Below are 22,857 nucleotides of genomic sequence, written 5' to 3' on the forward strand. Positions count from 1 at the left end.
GACAAGAATAGCTTTTGTTCAGTGGTGAGATGAGAACCTCATAAAGATAGGTTCATGAAAATGGAAAGAGAGAAAGTGGAGACGGCAATCAGAGAAGACATTTTTGAAGAATTAGGATGGTGGTTAGAGGGAGATATGGTTTTAAAGAGGATCTTTTTTTAAGATAGAAGATGTGTTTGTTTTTATGCTGATGGAAATGATTCATAGAGGGAAGCAATTTCATTATATAGGAGATAGAGATGACAATTGGAAGAGCAATGTACTTAAGAAGACAAGAATATTGGGGATCCAGGAGGCAGAGAGCTGGACATAAATAGGGGCAAGGACAGAGGCACTATTTTAAAGAAAGCAGGTCTGTATTTAGTGGTTTTAGGAAAGGAATTTTTTGGATATGCACAGTTCTCTACTGACTGCTTCTACTTTCTTAGGCAATAAGAAGCAGGATCATTTTTCAAGTAACCAAAGCATGGGAGAGAGAATTACCTGGGAATTTAGAAGATAGGCAGACAGCATCAAGGGTCTACTTAAAGTTAGTGGTCATGATTCTAAAATTAGACCAGTCCCCATGATGATCTCCAACCTGGACTTTTCCCTGGCCATATTTACCCATTCTGTTAAAAGCACAGAGTAAGTAGAAAGCTATTTTAAATCAGAAAACATAAACTTAGCACCTATTATCTGCCAGAGCATATGGGGGTGATGGTAACCCAGAGAAGGCAGAGTCCGTGCCTCAAGGGAGCTCACTGTCAAGGCGGGGGAGGCAGGCATATAAGCAGACACAAGAAGTACAAGGAGGTAAATGTCAGGATAGGGCTAAGCCTAGAGCATGTAGGTGGATCCAGGATCTGGGCTGGGAAGGCTTACTGTAGCAGATGACAGCTAATCTGGTTGCTCAAGTGTGTGTTGGTTTACAACTGTAACCATTCCTGAAGCCCACTTTTCAGGCAAAGATTGTTGTTGTTGTCAGGTGCCATCGAGTTGGTTCTGACTCACAGCGACCCTATGCACAACAGAACAAAATACTGCCTGGTCCTGAGCCATCCTTACAACCGTTGTTATGCTTGAGTTCATTGTTGAACCCACTGTGTCAATCCACCTCATTGAGGGTCTTCCTCTTTTCCACTGACCCTGTACTCTGACAAGCAAAAGGTCCTTCTCCAGGGACTGATCCCTCCTGACAACATGTTCAAAGTATGTAAGACACAGTCTCACCATCCTTGCTTCTAAGGAGCATTCTGGTTGTACTTCTTCCAAGACAGATTTGTTCGTTCTTTTGGTAGTCCATGATATATTCAATATTCTTCACCAACACCACAATTCAAAGGCGTCAATTCTTCAGTCTTCCTTATTCATTGTCCAGCTTTCGCATGCATATGATGTGCTTGGAAATACCATGGCCTGGATCAGGTGCACCTTAGTCTTCAAGGTGACATCTTTGCTCTTCAATGCTTTAAAGAGGTCTTTGCAGTAGATTTACCCATTGCAATGCATCTTTTGATTTCTGGACTGCTGCTTCCATGGCTGTTGATTGTGGACCCACGTAAAATGAAATCCTTGACAACTTCAGTCTTTTCTCTGTCATGGTGTTGCTTATTCTTCTAGTTGTAAGGATTTTTGTTTTCTCTATGTTGAGGTGGTACTAGTTTTTTTTTTTTTTTCTATGTTGAGGTGCAATCCATACTGAAGGCTGTGGTCTTTGATCTTCATTAGTGTTTCAAGTCCTCTTCACTTTCAGCAAGCAAGGAAATGCCATCTCCATAATGCAGGTTGCTAATGAGTCTTCCTCCAATCCTGATACCCTGTTCTTCTTCATATAGTCCAGCTTCTAGTATTATTTGCTCAGCATGCAGATTGAATAGGTATGGTGAAGGAATCAGCCCTGATGCATACCTTTTGTGACTTTAAGCCAATCAGTATCCCCTTGTTCTGTCTGAATGACTGCCTCTTGATCTATGTAAAGGTTCCTCATGAGCACAATTAAGTGTTCTGGAATTCCCATTCTTCACAATGTTATCCATAATTTGTTATGATCCACACAGTCGAATGCCTTTGCATAGTCAATAAACTACATGTAAACATCCTTCTGGTGTTCTCTGCTTTCAGCCAGGGTCCATCTGACATCAGCAATGATATCCCTGGTTCCACGTCCTCTTCTGAAACCAGCCTGAATTTCTGGCAGTTCCCTGTCGATATACTGCTGCAGCCATTTTTGAATGATCTTCGGCAAAATTTTGCTTGCGTGTGGTGTTAATGATATTGTTCTATAATTTCCACATTTAGCTGGATCACCTTTCTTGGGAATAGGCATAAATATGGATCTCTTCCAGTCAGTTGGCCAGGAAGTTGTCTTCCATATTTCTTGGCATAGATGAGTGAGCACCTCCAGTGCTGCATCCGTTTGTTGAAACATCTCAATTGATATTCCATCAATTCCTGGAGCCTTGTTTTTTTGCCAATGCCTTCAGAGCAGCTTGGACTTCTTCGTTCAGCATCATCAGTTCCTGGACATATGCCACCTCTTGAAATGGTTGAATGTCAACTGATTCTTTTTGGTATAATGACTCTGTGTATTCCTTCCATGTTGTTTTGATGCTTCCTGTGTCATTTAATATTTTCCCCATGGAATCCTTCACTATTGCAACTTGAGGCTTGAATTTTTTCTTCAGTTCTTTCAGCTTGAGAAATGCTGAGCATGTTCTTCCCTTTTGATGTTCCATCTTCAGCTCTTTAAACATGTTATTATACTTTACTTTGTCTTCTTGAGAGGTCCTTTGAAATCTTCTTTTCCTTCATCAATTCTTCCTTTTGCTTTAGCTGCTCAACATTCAAGAGCAAGTTTCAGAGTCTTCTCTGACATCCATCTTGGTCTTTTCTTTCTTTCCTGTCTTTTCAATGACGGTAAGTCTTGCTTTCTCCATGTATGATGTCCTTGATGTCATTCCACAACTGGTCTGGTCTTCAGTCTTTAGTGTTCAATGCGTCAAATCTATTCTTCAGGTGGTCTCTAAATTCAGGTGGGATATATTTAAGGTTGTATTTTGGCTGTAGCAGTGAGGAAGACCCCTGCCCACCCCGAGGTGGAAGCCTTGCTCCTGCCTGGCTTTGCATACCTAAGCCGCCTGGGGCTCCCTGGGGGTATGTGCTCATCCTGCTCTGGAGTGAAGATGCAAGTATCTCAGCCTCATCAAAGCCAGCACCTTATGGCCAGCCGATAAGCATTTGATGGGGCTTGTGAGAGAGGCCTCTTTCCTCCAGGTGGCTCTTGGCTGCATGAACTGGCTTGCCCAGGCAGAGGCAGCATAAATGCAGGCAAGGAGAGCTAACAGCTATGTTCCCAAGGCCCAGAACTGACCCTTGGGCAACAGGAGGATTTTAGAAGTCATTCAGATTTCATTTTTGTTTGCCATGTCATAAAAATGCACATTTTATAGAAATACATTTTTAAAAGTGAATGTCTCACTACTTATTCCTCCAGTTTTTATTCCCATGTGTATTTACATTTGTTAACGATTGTCTTTTTTATAAGAATGGAAATTTACTATACAAATTCCCTCAAGTTTATTTGTTTTCAGCAGTTTATGTTGGGCATCTTTCAATTTCAATAATAATCAGATAACTAAGATCTGGAGAGAAAAGGGTGTGGAAGCAAATTAGGGAGGCGGGGAGCACATGCAGTTGGGTGTCAGCCATGCCGAGCCTCTATGGCTCACAGGGCACCTGCTTGAAGGGCTGCATGACTTCCTGCAGGGATACATTTTCCTGTGAGGGGCCATGCACCCTCATCCCAGAGGGTCACTCGGTGTCCTCATATGATGTGGATCTGACAGTCTCCAAGGGTGGAATCAGCCTCTGCAGTCACTGTGACCACCACTCAGAATCACACCCCAATTTGGCCTTGGTGCAGGAAGGGCTGTGTAACACACCAGCATCCCTGCCCTGGGCCACCTGGATTATGTGGGGTCAATGTCCAGGGGCCCGTGCTCAGGTCAGAGAGGGTGGTCAGCTGACTCCGGGCCTCCGTCCCTGCCTCTGTCCTCTGGTGAGTGTGCCTTCTCCAGGTATGAGCCCTGTCCTTCCACGAGCTTCTCTTTCCTCTCGCCCCCTCTCAGTTCAGCGCAAGGAAAGGCACTGGAGAAACATGTACCCTAGAAGTCAACTCCAGTGGCTATAAGCCATTATATAATCACTTCCGCAGTCATTTTCTATAACCCTGGTTTTTCTTTTTTTTTTGTATTGCTTGTCATCAGTTGATGTGTTACATCAGCCTCGGCAAACTATATCCCTGCAGGTCAAATCTGCCCTGCGGCCTATTTTTGAATAGTCTACAAACCAAGATTATTTTTGTTTTGTTTTGTTTTGCTTTTTAACATTTTTAAAGCGTTTAAAAAATAGCCATGGATTATGTAACAGAGAGCCACTGAGAACTTAACATATGGTCTGTCCCCTGCACGACGTAAGTATTTGTGCTGCTGTAGTGGTCCGTGGGTTTGTTTCTCTCCTCCTCCTCCGCATCTCCACTATGTGATGTGCACGAGAGCAGGGGCTTTGTCCCGCTCAGGCCGTGTGCCTGGACCTAGGGCAGTGCCTAATGCAAGCAGGTGCTGAGGAAATCAGGGTTTTTGAATGAAAAGATGCATGAAAACATCTAAGAAACACTTCAGATCCCAAGGCTGAGAATTCCCTGGGGTCACCCAGCCATCCCCTGAGGTACTGACAATCTTGAAGGGCCCGGGTCCGGTAGAAGAGAAGGGGGAAAGTGGAGAAGCCCAGGTAGGAAACCTCACACGAGAGGAGGCCTGGGAGAGGGATTACAGGCAGCGAGGGAACGGGCAAGAAGGTGGGTCCTTGGTGTGCAGGCCATGAAAGCCTCTCTGGCAACCCCAGCTGACTTGTGCAGCGTTGTTTCCTGTAGAGTCAGACACGAGAGCCAGAAAAACAAAGCTGCTGTGATGATGGTGAAGGCTTAGTGGGCTGCAGCTTTGAGGTAGGAGGATGAGCAGCCCATCCCTCAGTGCCTTCCAGGCCATGCTGCTGGGACGCTGCTGCCATGATAGCAAAGGCACAGTGGGCTGCAGCTTTGAGGTAGGAGGATGAGCAGCCCATCCTTCAGTGCCTTCCAGGCCATGCTGCTGGGATGCTGCTGCCATGATAGCAAAGGCATAGTGGGCTGCAGCTCTGAGGTAGGAGGATGAGCAGCCCACCCTCCGGTGCCCTCCAAGCCATGCTGCTGCTCTCTGTTCTCCTTCACGGAGAGTGATAGGGCTTGGGGATTTAGATTTCTCAGACCACAGTTACAGCATCCCAGCAGTTGTTGAAATCCGTTGTACACACGCTGTATATTGATTATACTCTTGTTGCAAGTGTGTTTATCTCCATTGCCAATGCAAATATTTCTGTAACATGCAAAGATGTATTTAAAAATTCTGTGTTATTGATTTTTCTCAGGCTGTAAACACATTTATCTCTTTGTTAATAAAAATGCGTCTAGGAAATAGTGAGATTGATTTATGGAGAAAGGTGTGATGTGGAACGGAGGTGGTGCAGAGCTGGGTGGACTGTCCTTGGCCGCAGCTGAAGGAGACACTGGCGACTTCCAGGAGGCACATACCAAACTGGAGGAAGCTGCTCTCAGAGGCAAGGGACATTTGTAAAGTCCTTTTGTGAGACAGTGTGATATATTCACAGCAGTCAGCTATGCTTCCAGCTAGGGGACACCCCCAAATCATCAATTTGGGGCAGAAGATGCAGAGGCACAGCTCTTGTTGGTTCCAAATGCAGTGCCAGTAGGACATAGTTGAGAAAAAGATATGGGTTCAAAAAGCAGCTTGTTTAGGGCAGTGAGCCTATTTCTACATGATACTGTAATGGTGGGCGCATGACATTAGGCATTTGTCAAAACCCATAGGACTGGACAACACACAGAGGCAACCCTAATGTCAACTGTGGCCATTAGTTAATAATCACGTATCAATATTGGTTCCTCAGTTGTAACAAATGTACCACATGGATGCAAGATATTAATAACAGGAAGTGTGCAGGGGAAGGATCATATGGGACTCTCTGTACCGTCAGCATGTTTCTGAAAACCTAAAATTGGTGTAAAATGAAACACTATTAAAAAAAAAAAAATTGGAGAGGAGACTTTACCATGGGAGCATTCCAACACTAAACGTTATCAAAATGTGGAGTAAGGTGATAAGGAGCAGACCACAGGGCAGGGAGGGAAGCTTTGAAATGCACAGGCTTCATGAGTGAATCCAGACCCAGGTGGGCAGCTGGGGGCTGTGCTGTGGGAGACATACTCCCAGAGCTGCTGTCCTTGCCACGTGCTCCCTAATATTACAGGGAGTCAGTCCCCAGCATGGTCCACAGGCAATGGTCCAGCTTGCCTTCCAGGGAAGTTTTGGCATCTCCACGCTCATTCCTGGGTTCCCATCCCCCTGTTTCGCCACCTGAGTCTCCAGGTGCCTATCTCCAGGTGTGGATTACTCACAAGGTGGCGTATTGCATGCTTATAGGGCAGGGTCTGTGTGGGCAGCCAGGTGGAAACAAAAAGTTTGGCCAGAGGCTCCGTACTGGGAGACAGATGAGCAGAGGTGAAGACGGATTCCAGTCCTGTGAGCCCAGAAGCTTAGATGTGGTGCCTGCCTATAGCTGCTTCCATCCAAGTGTGACTTCTGTAGTTACATCACCCACCACTCCCTCCTATGACACTGTGCTTCAACCGTTTCAACTCCTTGTTGTCAGTATAACAAAACAGCTGGCATTGCTGAGGCATTGACTGTGCTGGGTATGCTGTGAAGTGCTTCATACCCTGTGAGATAGGTATGAATGTCTCCATTTTAAAGTGAAGGAAGCTGAGACCACAGACGTTACACGACTTGCCTCAGTCAGTGGTTATCCAACTTGAGTGAGCCTCAGAATCACCTGGAGGGCTGGAGAACAGATTATTGAACCCACCCCCAGAATTTCTGAGTCAGTAGATCTGGGGTGGGGCCCAAGGGTTTGCATTCCTCATAGGGTCTCAGGTGCTGCTGCTGCAGCTCTGAGGACCACACTTTGAGAGCTGCTGGTCTAAGTCAAGCAGCTAAGGATTTCAGAGGTAAGATTTGCAGCCTGGTCTGCCTGACTTGAAACCTTTGCTCTTTTTACCTACCATACTGAATTGACTCCTAGTGTGTGCCCCAAACATGCTATAATCAGTGACTTCACAGGTGATATCATCTCTGCCTGGAACACCTTATTTTTTAGTTCTCCATCTGGCCACCTCCATCAGGCTTTCAAGACTGCTGTTCTAGAAAGCCTTTCATTGGCCCTGGCACACGGGTTAGCTGCTGCCATGCTTCCAGAGCCCCGTGCAGACCCCATTTCCTTACCTCTCATGCCGCATTGTTATCATGGGTGTACTTTTCCACCATTTGCCTACCGGCCACTACGAACCCCTTGACTGTGTCCCAGTGGTGATCCAGTGGTAGAATTCTCACCTTCCGCCTGGGAGACAGCTTGATTCCTGTGCCCCTCGTGCATAGCCACCACCCATCCGTCAGTGGTGATTTTCTGTGTTGTTGTGATGCTGAATAGGCTTTAGCAGAACTTCCAGACTGAGATGCACTAGGGAGAAAAGCCTGGAAAGGCACTTCTGAAAATCAGCCAATGAAAACTCTGTGGATCACAATGGTCCAGTCCACAACTGATCATGGGGTGGTGCAGAACCAGGCAGCATTTCATTCTGTTGTGCATGGGATGGCCATGAGTATGGGACCAACTCAACAGCAGCTAACAACAACAACTGTGTGTCGCTGTGCCTTTCCTAGTAAGCAATCAGTAAAATACAATGACATAAATGGTAGAATGACTTCAGCCAGTTGCATGATGTGCTTTAGGTTTATAGAGAGCCCATCCATAATGGGCAGGTCTTCTTCCTTGCTCTTGCTGGGGGAACCTGGACACTTCCTAGCAGTTGTTGATGAAGAGACTGATTTGAGAAAAGTGCTAAATTATATGTACTGTGGGTACAGCCTTCTCCTGGCTCAGTTCCCATTGCTAGCTTAGATGTGGTCCTGTCAGGCTTAAATATCCATCTTTAGCTGATTGCCAGTGTTGACTTGGCAGCCTGGCTGGCTGCCGGTCCCTGTCCTCCTTTACTCTTCCATGTGTGTCCCTTCCAGACCTATGTACACTGGCAAGAGGATGACTGCCCAAGCAGGTGACAGCTTGGTAGAGTCGGATCACCTGCTCGGACCTCCAAATAGGCTTGCCTTCTCCTACCCTGAAAAGTAACAGCAGCACCTACTGTGTGCTGCATGTTATTCATCTTGGAAACCTTTGCAAAAGGAGGGGGTATACATCTGAGATGGGAGAAGGCCCTTGGGAGAAAGCCCGTGGCCACGGAAGAAGATGGATGGGGGCCAGGGGCTGTGTGTGAGGCTGGCACAGGATGATGGTGCTGGCGCTACAAGGTGGGGACAGTGAGCTATGGTGAAACAGAAATGAGTTGAAGCCATAAACATTCAGGCTGCCTGCTTGTCTCAGAGATACTCCCTGAGCCTCTGGACATGGGAACAGCCATGAATAAGTACCAAGAGGAGAAAAAATCTCCATTTCAAATATGGAGATGAAACAGTAGTTCTGAGCTCCCTGGTTGTTATGCATTCATGCCATACTCAGGGAACCTGCAGTAATTTAAGGCAGTTCAGTATTTAGACTCAACTGTGTAATTCATCCCGGTATTTCCCATTCATCAATGCCTTGTGTTTGTTTGTATTATCAAGCAAAAAATAAAAACATGGGAAAAAACTTCCCCCTCCTTTCATCACAGGCAAATGACTACAGACTTACACCCCTTGGGGCCCTTCAAGCAAAGGAACATCTTGCTACAATTTGATGTAAATAATGAACAATAATTAGAAAGATTTCTTCATCGAATTTGTTATTGTCTGTCTCCTTTCATCTGTAATGCATTGAAACCAACACTGAGCTCTGTGTCTGGTAGCAGGGACTGAATGAACACTGGAGTGAGAGCCTGGAGCAGAGGGCCCTTCGTGGTCTGACTACCCACCTCCCCAAAGAGCTCTTGGGCTGCTGCTGGGTCTTCCCTGGGGCACCCCTCCCTCCAACATGTACCTGGCTGCTGCTACCTGCCTCTCCTGTGCAGGTAACAGAGCTGACAAACCGAAGGCTCTCAGAAGTGCTTTGTTTTATTTTCATCGTGGTAGCCCATACAGCATCTTTTAAATAATTGTCAATATTCAAAAATCAGGAGCTTTCATATAGAAATTCAGATTTCTTCATTTTCTTGAAAAACAAATTTTGCAGCTGTGCTGGAAAGGCCAGAACTGGCTAGAACTCCAGAGCCCCTGCAAGCTTGGAAGGGGACATGGTTGCTGAGCATGTCTGCTCCATACCAGCCCTGAGTGTCAGGGACCAATTGTCATCATCATATATCTTACCAAAGTGTTTCTATTTCCTGCCCAGCCCCTGTTGGAGGTGTTCAGGGGTGGCCTCTCGTTGTTGCCCTGACTATTTTATGATGTGATTCTCTGCTTATATGTCTGTTTCTCCTGCTAGACTATAAGCTCCTTAAAGGCAGGAACCATGCCTCATTCATCCCTTTATCCGCAGAGCTCAACACAGGACCTGAGAAAGCATCACTGTGACAGAGTGAGGCCCTCGGGCCTGCTGGAGTCATGCTGTAGGGGTTGGGAATGAAGGTGGACAGTGGGCCAGGCAGGGCTGGACTGTGGGAGGGCCAGCTACAGTGTGAGTGTGTGACATACAACAACACCTCGCTGTCTTTCTGCTTTTCAGGACGTTCCAGGACCTGTCCAAGCAAGTGGAGCTCTCCTACGGCACTGTCCGGGACTCTGCTGTGTATGAGTATTTCCGAGCCAAGGGCACCAACCCCCTGGAGCAGGACAGTACATTTGCTGAGCTCTGGCGGACCATCAGCAAGAATGGCGGGGCTGACAACTGCGTGTCCAGTCCTTCAGAAGGCATCAGGAAGGTAGGCAGAGTGACACCTGAGCTGGAGCAGGGCAGTGATGGGGCAGTGAATGTGTCCTACCTGGGGGAGGAGATGCCTCTGGAGCATTCCCCTTCCCTGTGGGCAAATGTATCCTCAGCTAGGCTGAGCGGAGTCCTCTCACAGGCAGGAGAGCAGCGGGGAGACCCAGGGATTCCTTAGGTAGCTTCCCTGTTCTCAGCAGCAGATGGAGGGAGCTGCTTGTTAGGTGCCTTCCATGTTCCCCAAGTGGGCATGGTCAGCGAAGACCAGGCAGAGTGAGTCCAGGCCATGCGCTCTGCAGGGTGGCTGCAGAGAGGAGCCTGTACACTCCATGGGGGTAGAGAGTGATAGGTGGGAGGTGAGGGAGGGAGGGGGGAGGTTCAGAGAAGGTGCACGCCTGGGGGCCAGGGTGGGGAAGGCTCCACGCAGGGGGCAGAAGGTGCTGGGCAAGGGTCGGCCAGTGGAGTGGGCACATCAGTGAGGTTTGCTGTGGAGAAAGGGGGTGCTTGGGGATGGTGGTCAAGACACAGGCCCCAGGATGGAGGCTGCACTGTGGGCAGCTGTGGGCAGACAGGGTGGAGAGAGGCCAGGGTGGGGTCGGGGACAGGAGGCCAGAGAAAGGGCATTGTGTTACTTAGCAATATTAGACACTGTTCGTTTATTTTGACTAGTTTCCCACAATAACTGGAATTAAACATTATTATCCCATTTTACAGATGGGGATTAGAGACTTGAAACCAACGGGTTTGGGTTTTTTGGTTTAGTTGACTCCTTGAGTTCCAGGACGAGGAGTTTGGCATTTTTCTGCCATGTGCTAGGGAGTCGTTGAAGGTCAATGGGGAAGGAAATTGTGGGGTGAAGACAGGTGCCATAGGATGCTCCTGTCGTCTTTCTGTCCAGTGACCCATGTGTGGTAGCTTCTGTCTGTGAAACCATCTGTGAAAAATGCAGGAAAGCTGTGCAGCTGCATGGCCAGTGTTGTGCTGCTCTGAGCAGACCGGCTGCCCCTACCAACTTAGATCCGATCCCTTCCACCTCTGGAGCCTTCACAGAGCCCTACACACCTGCCCCACACACTCATACATGCACACAGTCACACACACATATTCCAAATGCTCATATACATGCTTACACACACTCAAAGACACACACACACTCACTCACACATTCTCACATGACATTTACCTACACACGCTAACACGCTCACTTGCATACCTCACACATACTCACACACACATATACCATCTTACACTCAAACACATTCACATGACATTCACCTACACACACACACTCACCCACATACCTCACACATACTCACACACATATGCCATTTTACACTCACACGTGCTCACATAACATTCACTGACACACACTGACGAACCCACATACCTCACACACACACACACCATCTACACTCACACATATTTACGCGTGCTCACTTAAACACGTTCTCACGTAACATTCAGCTACACACTAACGCACTTATCCATGCTCACCTATACACTCATACACACTTGCACATAACACACTCTCCCATGCTCACACACACTCCTACCCTCACACACACCCTCATGTTCCCCATCCCCGGCCATGTGGTGATGGCCTGGCCTTGCTGCAGAGAGCAGTGGGACACAAGGGAGCAGCCTAGGAAAAGCCTTAGGGCCAGCAAGGCCCACGCCTGTGTTGTTCATGATGAGAAGGGTCCTCAGTAATCCGGCAAGCCCCTCCCAGGAGAGCCCCTGGGGGTCCAGGGAGAGAAGCAGGGGCCTGAGTCCTGCCTCAGGAGCGCCTGGGGGCCTGTCCAGCGGACGGCGTGGTGCTGGCTGCAGTGTCCTGCAGGGAGTGCCCCTGGGGGAACTTTTCTACCACATGTAGCTTGGGGTGACTTTTCCTTGTCGTGTGGCCTTGTGTTACAGCAGAAAGTGTCTGCGCTCTGAGGCCTGACACGTTTGGGTGTGAACTCCAGTTCTGTGACTAACTACGTAAAGCTGAGTCTGTCACTCTTCCTCCCTGGAACTTCTCAGAGCTGAGAGAGGCCTGAGCAACTTCCTGTTTGGGGGTCTCCTTAGTCACTTAAAGTCTTTTAAAATACATAGTGTGGTAGATTTTTAATGTTTACATTTAACAAAGTAGTACTTTAGCAAGATCAATAGAATGTAATTTAACTGTGCTATTCACATGCTTACAAAAACCTCTTAATTCTTAGCGTGACAAATAATGGAGGGCTGGTCTCATGCTGCAGGGACTGCTTTCATTTGTGACAATGAATCTTTGTGGCTGTTGGTGACCTCATTTGGAGATAATGAATGAAAAGTTGATTTAAGGAGTGTTATAAATGTTAAGGCCTGGGCCAAATGGCCCTCTAGTTCCACCTCCCTGCTTTCTTTATCTCTTGTAGAAAGCCAACCCTCCCATCCATACGGGGTTATGATGAAGAGTCATTGCAGCCATGCTACAGAAAGCACTGCTTCTGAGAGAAAAGATAGCTATGTTTGACTTTATTAAACTTCTATTCATTTTAAGACCCTTTGAAGGAAATATAGAAGGCAACTCACACCCTGGGAGAAAATATTTACATATAACCAATATAGGATTCATATCATGAATATATCAAGAACTTTCACCAATCAGTAAGCTCAAACAACTTGACAGAAAAATGGGCAAAAGTCTTGCACAGGGGTTTCACAGAAGAGGCAACACATATGGCCCAAAATCCTGTGGAGAGATCTCAAAACTCTTAGTGGTTCAGGAAATGCAAATCAAGCCTATAAAGATACACCCTTTTCACCAACGGGATGGGCAAACATGAGCGGTGGTAGAGGCCATGGATTCACAGGTGGTTTATTGATGGTGGGAGTGTGATCAATGCAGCCACTTTGGAAGAATGTTGGTCGTTCCCTTATAAAATTGAACATTCACGTACCCTCTGACACAGCAATTCCACTTCTATGTGTGTACCAAAGTAAACTTCCACACGCATTGCAGGGGAAAAGAAAGGCTGTGCGAGCATTGCTTATAGAGCCAAAACCTGGAAACACCTTAATAGATTGCTAACAGGGAGAAAGTGTTGTCTACCGTGAAGGGGATAAACTACAGCTTGTGCGATAGTGTAGAGGAATCGTAGCTGAATAATATTGAGTTAAAAGGCATTTAAAGCCAATTTTATATGGTCTAACTAATAGAAAATAACATGCAACATTACAACCTTTAAAAAAATTATAAAAACACAGGCATATGGACATACCTGAAGTTTTGATTCAGGGTAGTGCTTGCTACAGGTGGAAGAGGCAGAGGGACAGGAAGGAGAGGAGAGCATTGTGGGATGTAAGTCAGGGTCAGTGTTAGCTTCACAGGAGATTTTCGTTTTTCATTATAATAAAGAATTGTTGTTGTTAGTCGCTGTTGAGTCGGATCTGACTAATGGTGACCTTAAGTACAATAGAACAAAACATTGCCTGGTCCTGTACCATCTTTGCAGTTGTTCGTATGCTTGAGTCCAGTGTTGCATCCACTGTGTATTTTGAGTGCTTTCCAATAACCTAGGGGCCTCATCTTCTAGCCTCATCTCATATTGTACACTATTCTTTTGTGATCCATAGTGTTTTTACTGGCTAATTTTTTGAAGTAGGTTGCCAGATGTTTCTTCCTAGTCTGTTTTAGTCTAGAAGCTCCTCTGAAACTTGTCCACCATGGATGGCCCTCCTAGTATTGAAATATTGGTGGCATAGCTTCCAGTATTATAACAACGCATAAGCCATGACAGTATCACAAACCAGCAGATGGATGGCCAAAAAGTAAATAGTAGATGAGTTAATTAAAAAAGAGGCCCATGCCTGGACAAATAGGGAGTGTGTCATGAACCAATTGTTGTACTTAATCTCATTCTGGGCACCTGTTCATTGAAATGAGTACATCCAGACAAAGTCGGGCAGGGCTTGTCTCCCCGCAAAGCCAGCCTCTTCCTTCCTTGCCAGCTCCCACGTGCTTGCCCTCCTCTTGCTCCTGGCGCGCCTCAGGAAGGCAAACACACACCATTAAAGTCCTCTGGAGATGAAGAGTCTGGAAATCACCCATCAGGGAAATGGCTATTCATCCTTCTACCTGTCCTCGTCCATTGCTGGCATGTTAGGAATCACTCACCCTCTGGTGACTGTAGGGTCTTACTCATGAATAATGCAATGTTAAAAAAAAAGTAGTGGAGGATGTAAATAAAGGATTCTTCATAAATGCCTGTCACCTCGTGGTGCAGCATCTAATCCCTTTTCAGTACCCAGGATGTGTTGCTTTTATGACACCTTCGTTTTATAAGCCCCATGCAGGCTTTGAGCTCACAAATCTCCCTCCTGCATTTGGCTCCCTGAGAAAAAAACTCACCACCAGCACCAGCCCAGTGCTAAGCATTTTATAACTAGTGTCGTCGGAGTGAGTTTATAGTATTGCCAGAAAATGAAGTGTGTGGTGTTTTTTACTGGAGGCAGAACTTAGATGCATGCATCCTCCTTCTTTGTGTTTGAGTGGCTGTTGGTAGTTGCTAATGAGTCAGCTCTGACTCACAGCGACCCCATGTACAGCAGAACAAAACCTTGCCCAATCCTGAGCCATCCTCACAATCGTTGGTATGTTTGAGCCCGTTGTTGCAGCCACTGTGTCAATCCATCTCAGTGAAAGTCTTTCTCTTTTTTTACTGACCCCCTACTTTACCAAGCATGATGGCCTTCAATGATTGGTCAATCCTGATGACAAGTTCAAAGTAAGCAAGATCTAGCCTCACCATCCCACCTTCTAAGGAGCTTCTGGCTATACTTCCTCCAAGACTGATTTGTTGATTCTTCTGGCAATCCAATATTCTTTGTCAGCACCACAGTTCAAATAGCTACTGGACCTAAATGCTTGTCTTAAATTCTTCCTCTTATCTGCCCTGTGCAGCTGCCCCTCACTCCCCTGGGTCTGTGGCAGACCAGGGAGATGGCCCTGCCCTGAGTGAAGACCCTGTCCTGACTCCAGCAACAACAAGGAAAAATGCATTGAGCTTGGACATGCTGGACTAACCTAGTAGCCCAGGAAGAACAACCTCTCCAAACGCCAAACAGAACCCATGTCCGTGTAATGCAGGCGGCCTGGCAGTGGTGAGGACGTGTCCATCAAGGGACTTCTCGCAGAAACTTCTCTAGCCACGGAAGGGCAATCACACCTGTAATTTCCAGTTGCTCTTTGGTGACTTGGAGCCATTTCCAGAGAGTTCTCAGTAGTAGAGCAATGTTTAATTGCTACTAATGTCAAAGAGCTTGGTATCAAGAGTAACCTTGGAGAGCTGCTATTATTTTTTCCTTGGGAGTGCTGAAGCTTTTTAATGACTTCAAACCAGTTTAGGCTGGAAATTGCTTAGTGAGATGTGATTGCTTTTCTGCATTATCAGGACCCGGGACTATGCCATGGCTGTCCTTCTGCTCTGACCCACTCTTTAATGCCGTGGCCGCTCAGACAAGGAGGGCAGTCCTGACTGGGTTCTGGTGAAGAGAGCCAGAAGGAATCTGGACAAGAAGGGAACTTGTTTAGTTAAGATCTGACAATATACACTTTACAACAAACCTGCCTGACACCTGCCAAATCCCAATAAGTATGGGATTGTCCCTGAATGAGTCACCTGCTTTACTGTTTGACTGAGTAGAGACAGATAAACAGAGACATGGTTCATGCCCTCAGTTAGCGGGTTGCCCTCCATGGATCCGATGATGGAAGGGACCAGGGCGACAGCTTGAAGGTCCGTTTCAGGCATGTCTCGTTATAGCCTTCTGTCGGGGAGAGGATTCTCCTGGTGTTCAGAGATGTGTCACAGAGCGAGTGGAGAGAAGATTCCTTCATTCTGCTCATCCACATGCACCTGTCTGACCTGAGGAAAGTCTGGACAAGGGGCCTGTTTTTGTAAATGAAGTTTTATTGGAGGATAGCCACGCCCGCTCATTTACATATTGTCTATGGCTGCTTTCCTGCTACTTCAGCAGAGTTGAATAGTTGTGACAGAGAAGGTATGGCTTATAAACAACAACAACAACAACATCAAAAGAACAAAAACATAACTAGCTGCCATCAAGTTGACTCTGACTCATGGCTGTCCCATGTGTGTGTCAGAGTAGAAGTGTGCTCTATAGGGTTTCCAATGGCTGGTTTTTCAGAAGTAGCTCATGAAGCCTTCCTTCTGAGGTACCTCTGGGTAGACTTGAACCTCCATACTTTTTGGGTAGCAGCAGAACGGGTTAACCTTTTACACCACCCAAGGACTCCATGGCTGGCAAAGCCTAAAATATTTACTCTCTGGCCCTTTACCGACAAACTTGCTGATGCCTGGTCTACATTAGTGGGGAGCTCTGGGGACAGTACCCCTCACTCTGCACCGTCTGATAGCACATAGGCACACCCAGCAGTGCATCACCTAGCTCTGCACCACCTAATAGCACGTGGGATTTGCCGAGATGCTATCTTTTCTTGTCCTTCTCAGGCCTGAATCTGGGTGGCTCTGAGCCTTTCCCACCTCCACTAGAACCCACTGTACTCTTGACCCAGCCTGAATCTCCCCCTAAAACCTACTGAGCTCTCTCTATGAACCAGGCACAGGGCCACATGATTTACATGCAGCATATCTTTTAATCCTAAACAGAACCAGAGAGATGAAATGACTTGCCTAAGGTCACACAAACACAAGCAAGTAGTGGCATGTTCATCACAGCCTGCCTCCAAGAGTGGCTTGTGAACATTTCTATACCTTGATGTGATTTCCACCTCCTTGCGTGCTGTCTACTTGTGCTTGTAAGTCCCTTCCTTCTTGATACCCAAGTAGCAGGTATATGCTAGGCTCCTATTTTTGTAAGCCTTACCCTTCCTTCTGTGTTGCAGAGCAAAGGGTATTTAGGTCTGTAATTTTATCCTTTTAATTTTCAAACTATTAAAAATATCAGTTGGAGAAAATTTGAGATGCAGAATTGAGCTGGAAAGTGGTGCAAATTTATATGAGAATAGCTTTGTCAAATGAGGCCTGATTTTAACGTTGGTATTTTAATGGGACGGGTGAGTTTTTGCTTGTTTTAGCATGATCAGCTCCATCAAGTAACATCCAACATAACTCAGTTTCTGACCTGGACTGCCACTTGATTAAACTTTTCGACAAATCAGATCTAATATTTAATAACATTGTCAAATAGAATGCAGTGTTAATACTTTAAATGTCAATCTTCACAGCTCATTGAGCTCTTTGAATAAATAGACAAGTCGTTTATTTCAGACTCTGCAGCTGAAGATGGTATTTTCCAGAGAGGAGTAGCTTTTGAGGCTAGTAGTCATAACAGAAGGTGGTTTTTTTCCGCTCGGTAAATATTGTTGAGATCATAAAGTGTGAATGCAAATGCAGGGAAGAAAGCAGTCCCACAAATCTTATTTATTTCCACCACTGATCTAATGCTTGCCCTGCCACCAGCTCTGGGCATCCCTTCTCAGCACCTGTCTTTATTCTCTTTCTTCTCTTCTTTGCTCTGTGACAAGGGCTGCTCTCCCTGTGCACACTTCCTGTGTGCCAGGGACCACATCCTGGGCAGAAACGGTGGTACCCAGGATTGGAGTCATCCATGGGAGGAGCAGGACTTTGCTACCTCATTGGATTCTCCATTTGGGAGGAATAAGGTGAGGAAGGTGGCCTTGTATGTGGCAACCTCCTGGCACAGTGGGTTTCCTGTGAGGCAGCACTTCCCTGTACTTTTGGGATGCTGGGTTCAAAGATCAGGAAGGTTTGGCTGAATTGATAGAAGGAATCCTTGACGTTGGTTTGACCTCCCAGAAAAGGAGCTGGTAGGAACTGGGTAATCCTGTGTGGTGGAACGGAATGACACTGTTCTTGAGAGCAGCAACATGGGCATGCTCCAAGATACACATTTTGTCCTTTCTCTGCCTTTAAGTCAACCTGGATTAGGGAATTCAGGTAAGCCTCCTTTCTTCTCAACCATTTACACATGGAATGATCTTTCATCTCCCTACCTGTGGTACTTGCTCAAAACTATATCCATTTTCCAAGTTGGGTGTTTTTTTCTGTTTATTCATTCATTATTTCATGCGTTCATTTATTCATTCATTCACGCATTTAAGAAATGTAGTTTGAATGGCTTTTTGCCTAGGAGTTAAAAGGCATGAGTTTAAATTCCAGTTTTGACCTCATTTAATCTGTGACTTTGGGTAAGTAGATTCACCTCTCTGAACCACCTTTGAAACAAGAAAGCTTGCCTAGATTAGTTGTGAGTTAACCAATGCATAAACTGTAAAACATCTAGTGTGGGTTTTAGCACAAAGCAGACAATCAGTAGATGCTCACGTAGGCAAAGTGTCTTAGCACCTACTCTATGTTAGGAGAAGAAGATATAACACTATAAAGACAAATAAGACTTAATCGTTTTATGAGGCATACTTGACATAAACATGTATACTAAGTGTCCATTCTGTGAGCTTAGACAAACAAACCCATTGATGTCAAGTAGATTCCTACTCATAGCCACCAAAAGGATAGAGCAGAACTGCCCCATAGGGTTTCCAAGGAAACGCTGGTGGATTTGAACTGCCAACCTTTTGGTTAGTAGCAGTCAAGCTCTTAACCACTGCGCCACCAGCCACCAGGGCTCCAGAGAATTATATACCACCATGCAATTACTATCCAAAACAAGACATAGAACATTTCCATCGCATTTGAAAACTTTCTTTTGTTACTTTTCAGTCAATTCTGTCCACCCCCAGAGGCACCACTTATAGATTTCTAGCACAGCACATTAGTTTTACCTATTCTTGTAGTTCATATAAATGGAATAGTACTGGATATATGTATTTGTGCTCCTTTCACTCAACAAATTATCTATCATATATCCATGAAGTTGTGAATATCAGTACTCTATCTCCTTTTTCTTCATAGTATTTCATTGTATGAATAAATCTCAATTTTTTTTTTTAATCCATTCTCCAATGTACAAACATTTCTGTCGTTACCAGTTCAGGGCTAATATGACTAACACAGTATGAACATTCTTGTACTAGTCTTTTGTGGAGGTATGTTTTCATTTTTCCTTGCTAAAATGCATCAGAGTGGAATTCCTGGCTCATAGAGTAGATTGGTGTTTCCCAGTCTAAGAAGCTGCCTCCTACCCTCCGATGTGTTCGGGCCATTCTACAATCACAGAAGCAGAGTGTGTAAGTTCCAGTTGCTGGGCATCCTAGCCAACATTCAGTGTCGTCAGCTTCCTTGACTGCAGCCAATTTAGTGGGTGTGAGTGAACATATTACTACTGTTGTCATTGACATTTCTTTGGTGACTAATGGTGTTGAGTGCTTTCTCATATGCTTTTTTTTTTTTTTTGGCCATCCATCCATATAACTTTTGTGAAGTGTGTGTTCAAATCTTTTGTTCTTTTTCATCAGGCTTTTCACACTTTCATTGTTCATTTATATGAGTTCTTTGTATATTCTAGATTAAGTCTGTGATCAAATATAAGTACTGCAAACATAATTTCCATTTTCTTAATGGTGTCTTCTGAGGTGTAGGAATTTTTTAATTTTGAAAAGCCTAGTGTATCATTGGAAACCCTGGTGGCATAGTGGTTAAGTGCTATGGCTGCTAACCAAAAGGCTGGCAGTTTGAATCCTCCAGGTGCTCCTTGGAAACTCTATGGGAGAGTTCTACTCTGTGCTTTAGGGTCTCTGTGAGTGGAAATCGACTCGAAAGCATCAGATTTGGTTTTTTTGGTTTGGTAATGTATCATTTAAAAATATATATTTCTTTTAAGGGGAATACCTTTTGTGTCCTTTCTAATAAAGTTTTGCCTACTCCAAAGTTGCAAGAATATTCTCCTACAAGTTTTTGTATTTAGGTTTATGTTGTATCTCAAATTAGCTTTTGTGTATAGAATAAGGTAGTGCTGTAGCTTTACTTTTTTCTGTACAGATATCCAATTGACCTAACACCATTTATTAAAGACACTTGTAGTTTGACTCCAAATAGGCTCAAGGCTTGGTTGGAAATCAGATGGCTATGCATGTGCTGGTTTATTTCTGGATTCTCTATTCACTTCCATTGATATGTATGTCTAAACTTATGCCACTATTATAATGTCTTGATAACTGTAACTTTTTAATAAGTCCTTAAATCAGGTAGTGTAAGTTCTCCAACTTTGTTTTTTTCCTTTAGAAGATCATAAAGGATCTCTTAAAAGATTCTTTGCATTTCCATTTAAGTTTTAGAATCAGCCTGTCAATCTTTTCAGAAAGAACTACTGAGATTATGATAGATTTTTCATGGAATCTGTTGATTGTTTTGAGGAAAATTGGCATCTTCCAATCCATGAACATGGCCTTTCTTTTCAAAAAACCACCTTTTGATTTTATTTATTTTCTCTGTTGTTTTATATTTTATTGATTTCAGCTTTATTGGTAAATTTTTTTTCCTTCTATTTACTTTAGGTTTGATTTGCTATTTCTTTTTTTTTTTTAGATTATTAATGTTGAAACTTAAATCATTGATTTTACACTTATTTTTCTTCCTAATTTAAGCATTTAAAGCTGTAAATTTTCCTCTCACCAGGGTCTTAGCTGCATCCCATGGATTTTGGTATTTTGTTGTCAAGCCAAGGTCTGAGGTCACAAACAAAAAACATGAATCACACATAGGCAGTTCATGAATCAACACCTTAGTCACAAGGAGAAGAGACGGAGCAAGGTGCACTCCACTAGCGGATGCTGGTTTCCCATGGCCAGTGAGTTGCTTCCTGTGGCCAGCACAGGCCATGTGTTATGTGTGCACCCCTCCTGTGCCACAGGGGAAGGACTTTGTTCCTTCCCAACCAGAAACAGATATAGAAGTGGGGCTGGCTAGGTATCTTATGGTGCCTGCAAATGGGCAGAACAGAGAGAAGTTACTGTGTACCCAGAACAGGGAGAGAGGCTTCTCTAACAAAGAGAGGAAAACTGGGAAATAGAGAGAAATGCAGTTCCCAGTCTCTGCTATCAGAGAATGTTCTGGGCCCAAGGGTTCTGGTTAGGTGGCCTGGATGAGAGGCACAAGAGCTGTGGCCCTCTCAACAGTTGTGTTTTAGTATAGTTTATTTCAAAATATAGTCTCAGACTTAGTTATTTTCTTCAAGCTATCCCTGTCAAGTTCCAGAGGATGGGAAATGGCTGTGATTTGATGTGGAAGAGGCTACATGGTCGCAGGGCAGTAATTTATTCTGTTTAGCAGGGATGGGGGAGACATCTTAGGATAGTCCTGCCAATCAGGAGCTTCAGTTTGCAATCCAAATGCCTCTTCTACTCATTTGGCACTCTCAGGAGAGGGGACACTAAGAAAAAAGATAAAGATAGAAATTTCTTTCAGTTTTGAAAATAAATGTGTGAGAATGTGAGAGTCAAACTGGCAAGCAGAAAATAATAGACAGAAAGATAATGGAGATCAGAGAGCAAAAAGACAGTCAAACTTCATGTCAACGACCCACTTTTCTTTCTACCAAATGCATAGCATCGTTGCTGGAGAACAAGAGCAGTGGTATTTTTTTCTGTTTAACAGCAATTACCTTCAGAACCGCTTCTCATGGTCTTGGGCTTCCTCCTTCTTAGTCCCAGATGCTTTGGCCATGTAAATAGGACTGAGCCTTTTTTCACATGCTTTATCTCTGTTGTCCAACCAAACTCCTTATCAACTTAAAAAAAGTGCACTATGTCACCATTAAGTTTGAAATAAAAAAGTAATAATAATAATCAGAAGAAAATCAAACACTTTTTTTTACCACCTAAATATAGTTCCAAAAATACTTTTGTGTATTTTGTCTAGTCTTTTTTGAATCTCTACAAACATATGATGATTTTATCTGTTTTTCCTGATTTTTCTAACATTATTATAAATCTTTATAAAAATCATTTTCATGCCAAATTAATATTTAATGAAATGGATATAAATAATTTATTTATTCTTGATTGTCATTTAGGTCACTTTCAATTTCTCTCAAATATAAATAATTCTGTAATGAACATTTTCATGCCTAAATTTTTTCAGCTATTACATTTTTACTGCGTAAAATTCCCCAAAGTAGAATTATGTTATCAAAAAGGATAGAAACACTTTAAGTCTCTTGAGAAAGTATTACTCAATATTGCCAAAAGCAGGGCTTTGAATAAATTACACTCTTATTTTTGGCTCAATAAAATACTCAAGTTCTAGGTTTTTTTGTTTGTTTGTTTGTAAACTTATCTTTTGTAGGAGAAATATTTTTATAAATTGATATTTCCCTACTTATATCCCTTATTGTGATTTTTTCTTTCGCTCTTGGTGTATGCACGTGTGCGTGCGTATGTGTATATATATATGTATATATTTTTGCTTTATTTTCTTTGTTATTCTGGGGACTGGAGTGGAGCTGAAATCACTTCCTTTTCAACTCTTTTTTTTCTGGTACCACATCAGGCATCGCAAATAGTGATCCCTGAATTTTGCTGGGTTTCAGGAAATTGAACATCGTGGTTAGAAGTTCACTTATGTTCAACAATCAGAAATAATGCACATACAAACCCCCTCTCCAAATGAGTGTTTCTGTAATGATTTACTACCTGAAGCATTCAATCTTCATCCATTTGTTCATCCATTCATTCATCAACTCATTTATTAGTGTTGAGTTCAGTTATTACATGAAAGTGGAAATGATACTTTCTCTCTAAAATTGGATTGGAATTAGAGTAAGGTCAAAGTACAGGCTTATTGTGGACAGTATGTTATTTAAAAAATAAAAGATTTTGTTTCCATCCTTACTTCATCCAGGGTGTTCTTTCCCTTTGGAACTTGCATC

General features: G+C 44.2%; 1 protein-coding gene across 1 annotated transcript in view; it reads left to right on the forward strand.

The window, feature by feature from the left end:
• GRID1 (glutamate ionotropic receptor delta type subunit 1) overlaps nucleotides 1–22,857 on the forward strand; it is a 986,611-nt gene that overhangs the window by 922,558 nt on the left and 41,196 nt on the right. The window contains exon 13 of the mRNA XM_064290308.1: nucleotides 9,808–10,003. Within this exon, the coding sequence (XP_064146378.1) occupies nucleotides 9,808–10,003 (196 nt within the window). The remainder of the gene's footprint in view (nucleotides 1–9,807; nucleotides 10,004–22,857) is intronic.

The sequence above is a fragment of the Loxodonta africana genome, chromosome 8, assembly GCF_030014295.1.
Source record: "Loxodonta africana isolate mLoxAfr1 chromosome 8, mLoxAfr1.hap2, whole genome shotgun sequence".
NCBI classification, from domain to species: Eukaryota; Metazoa; Chordata; class Mammalia; order Proboscidea; family Elephantidae; genus Loxodonta; species Loxodonta africana.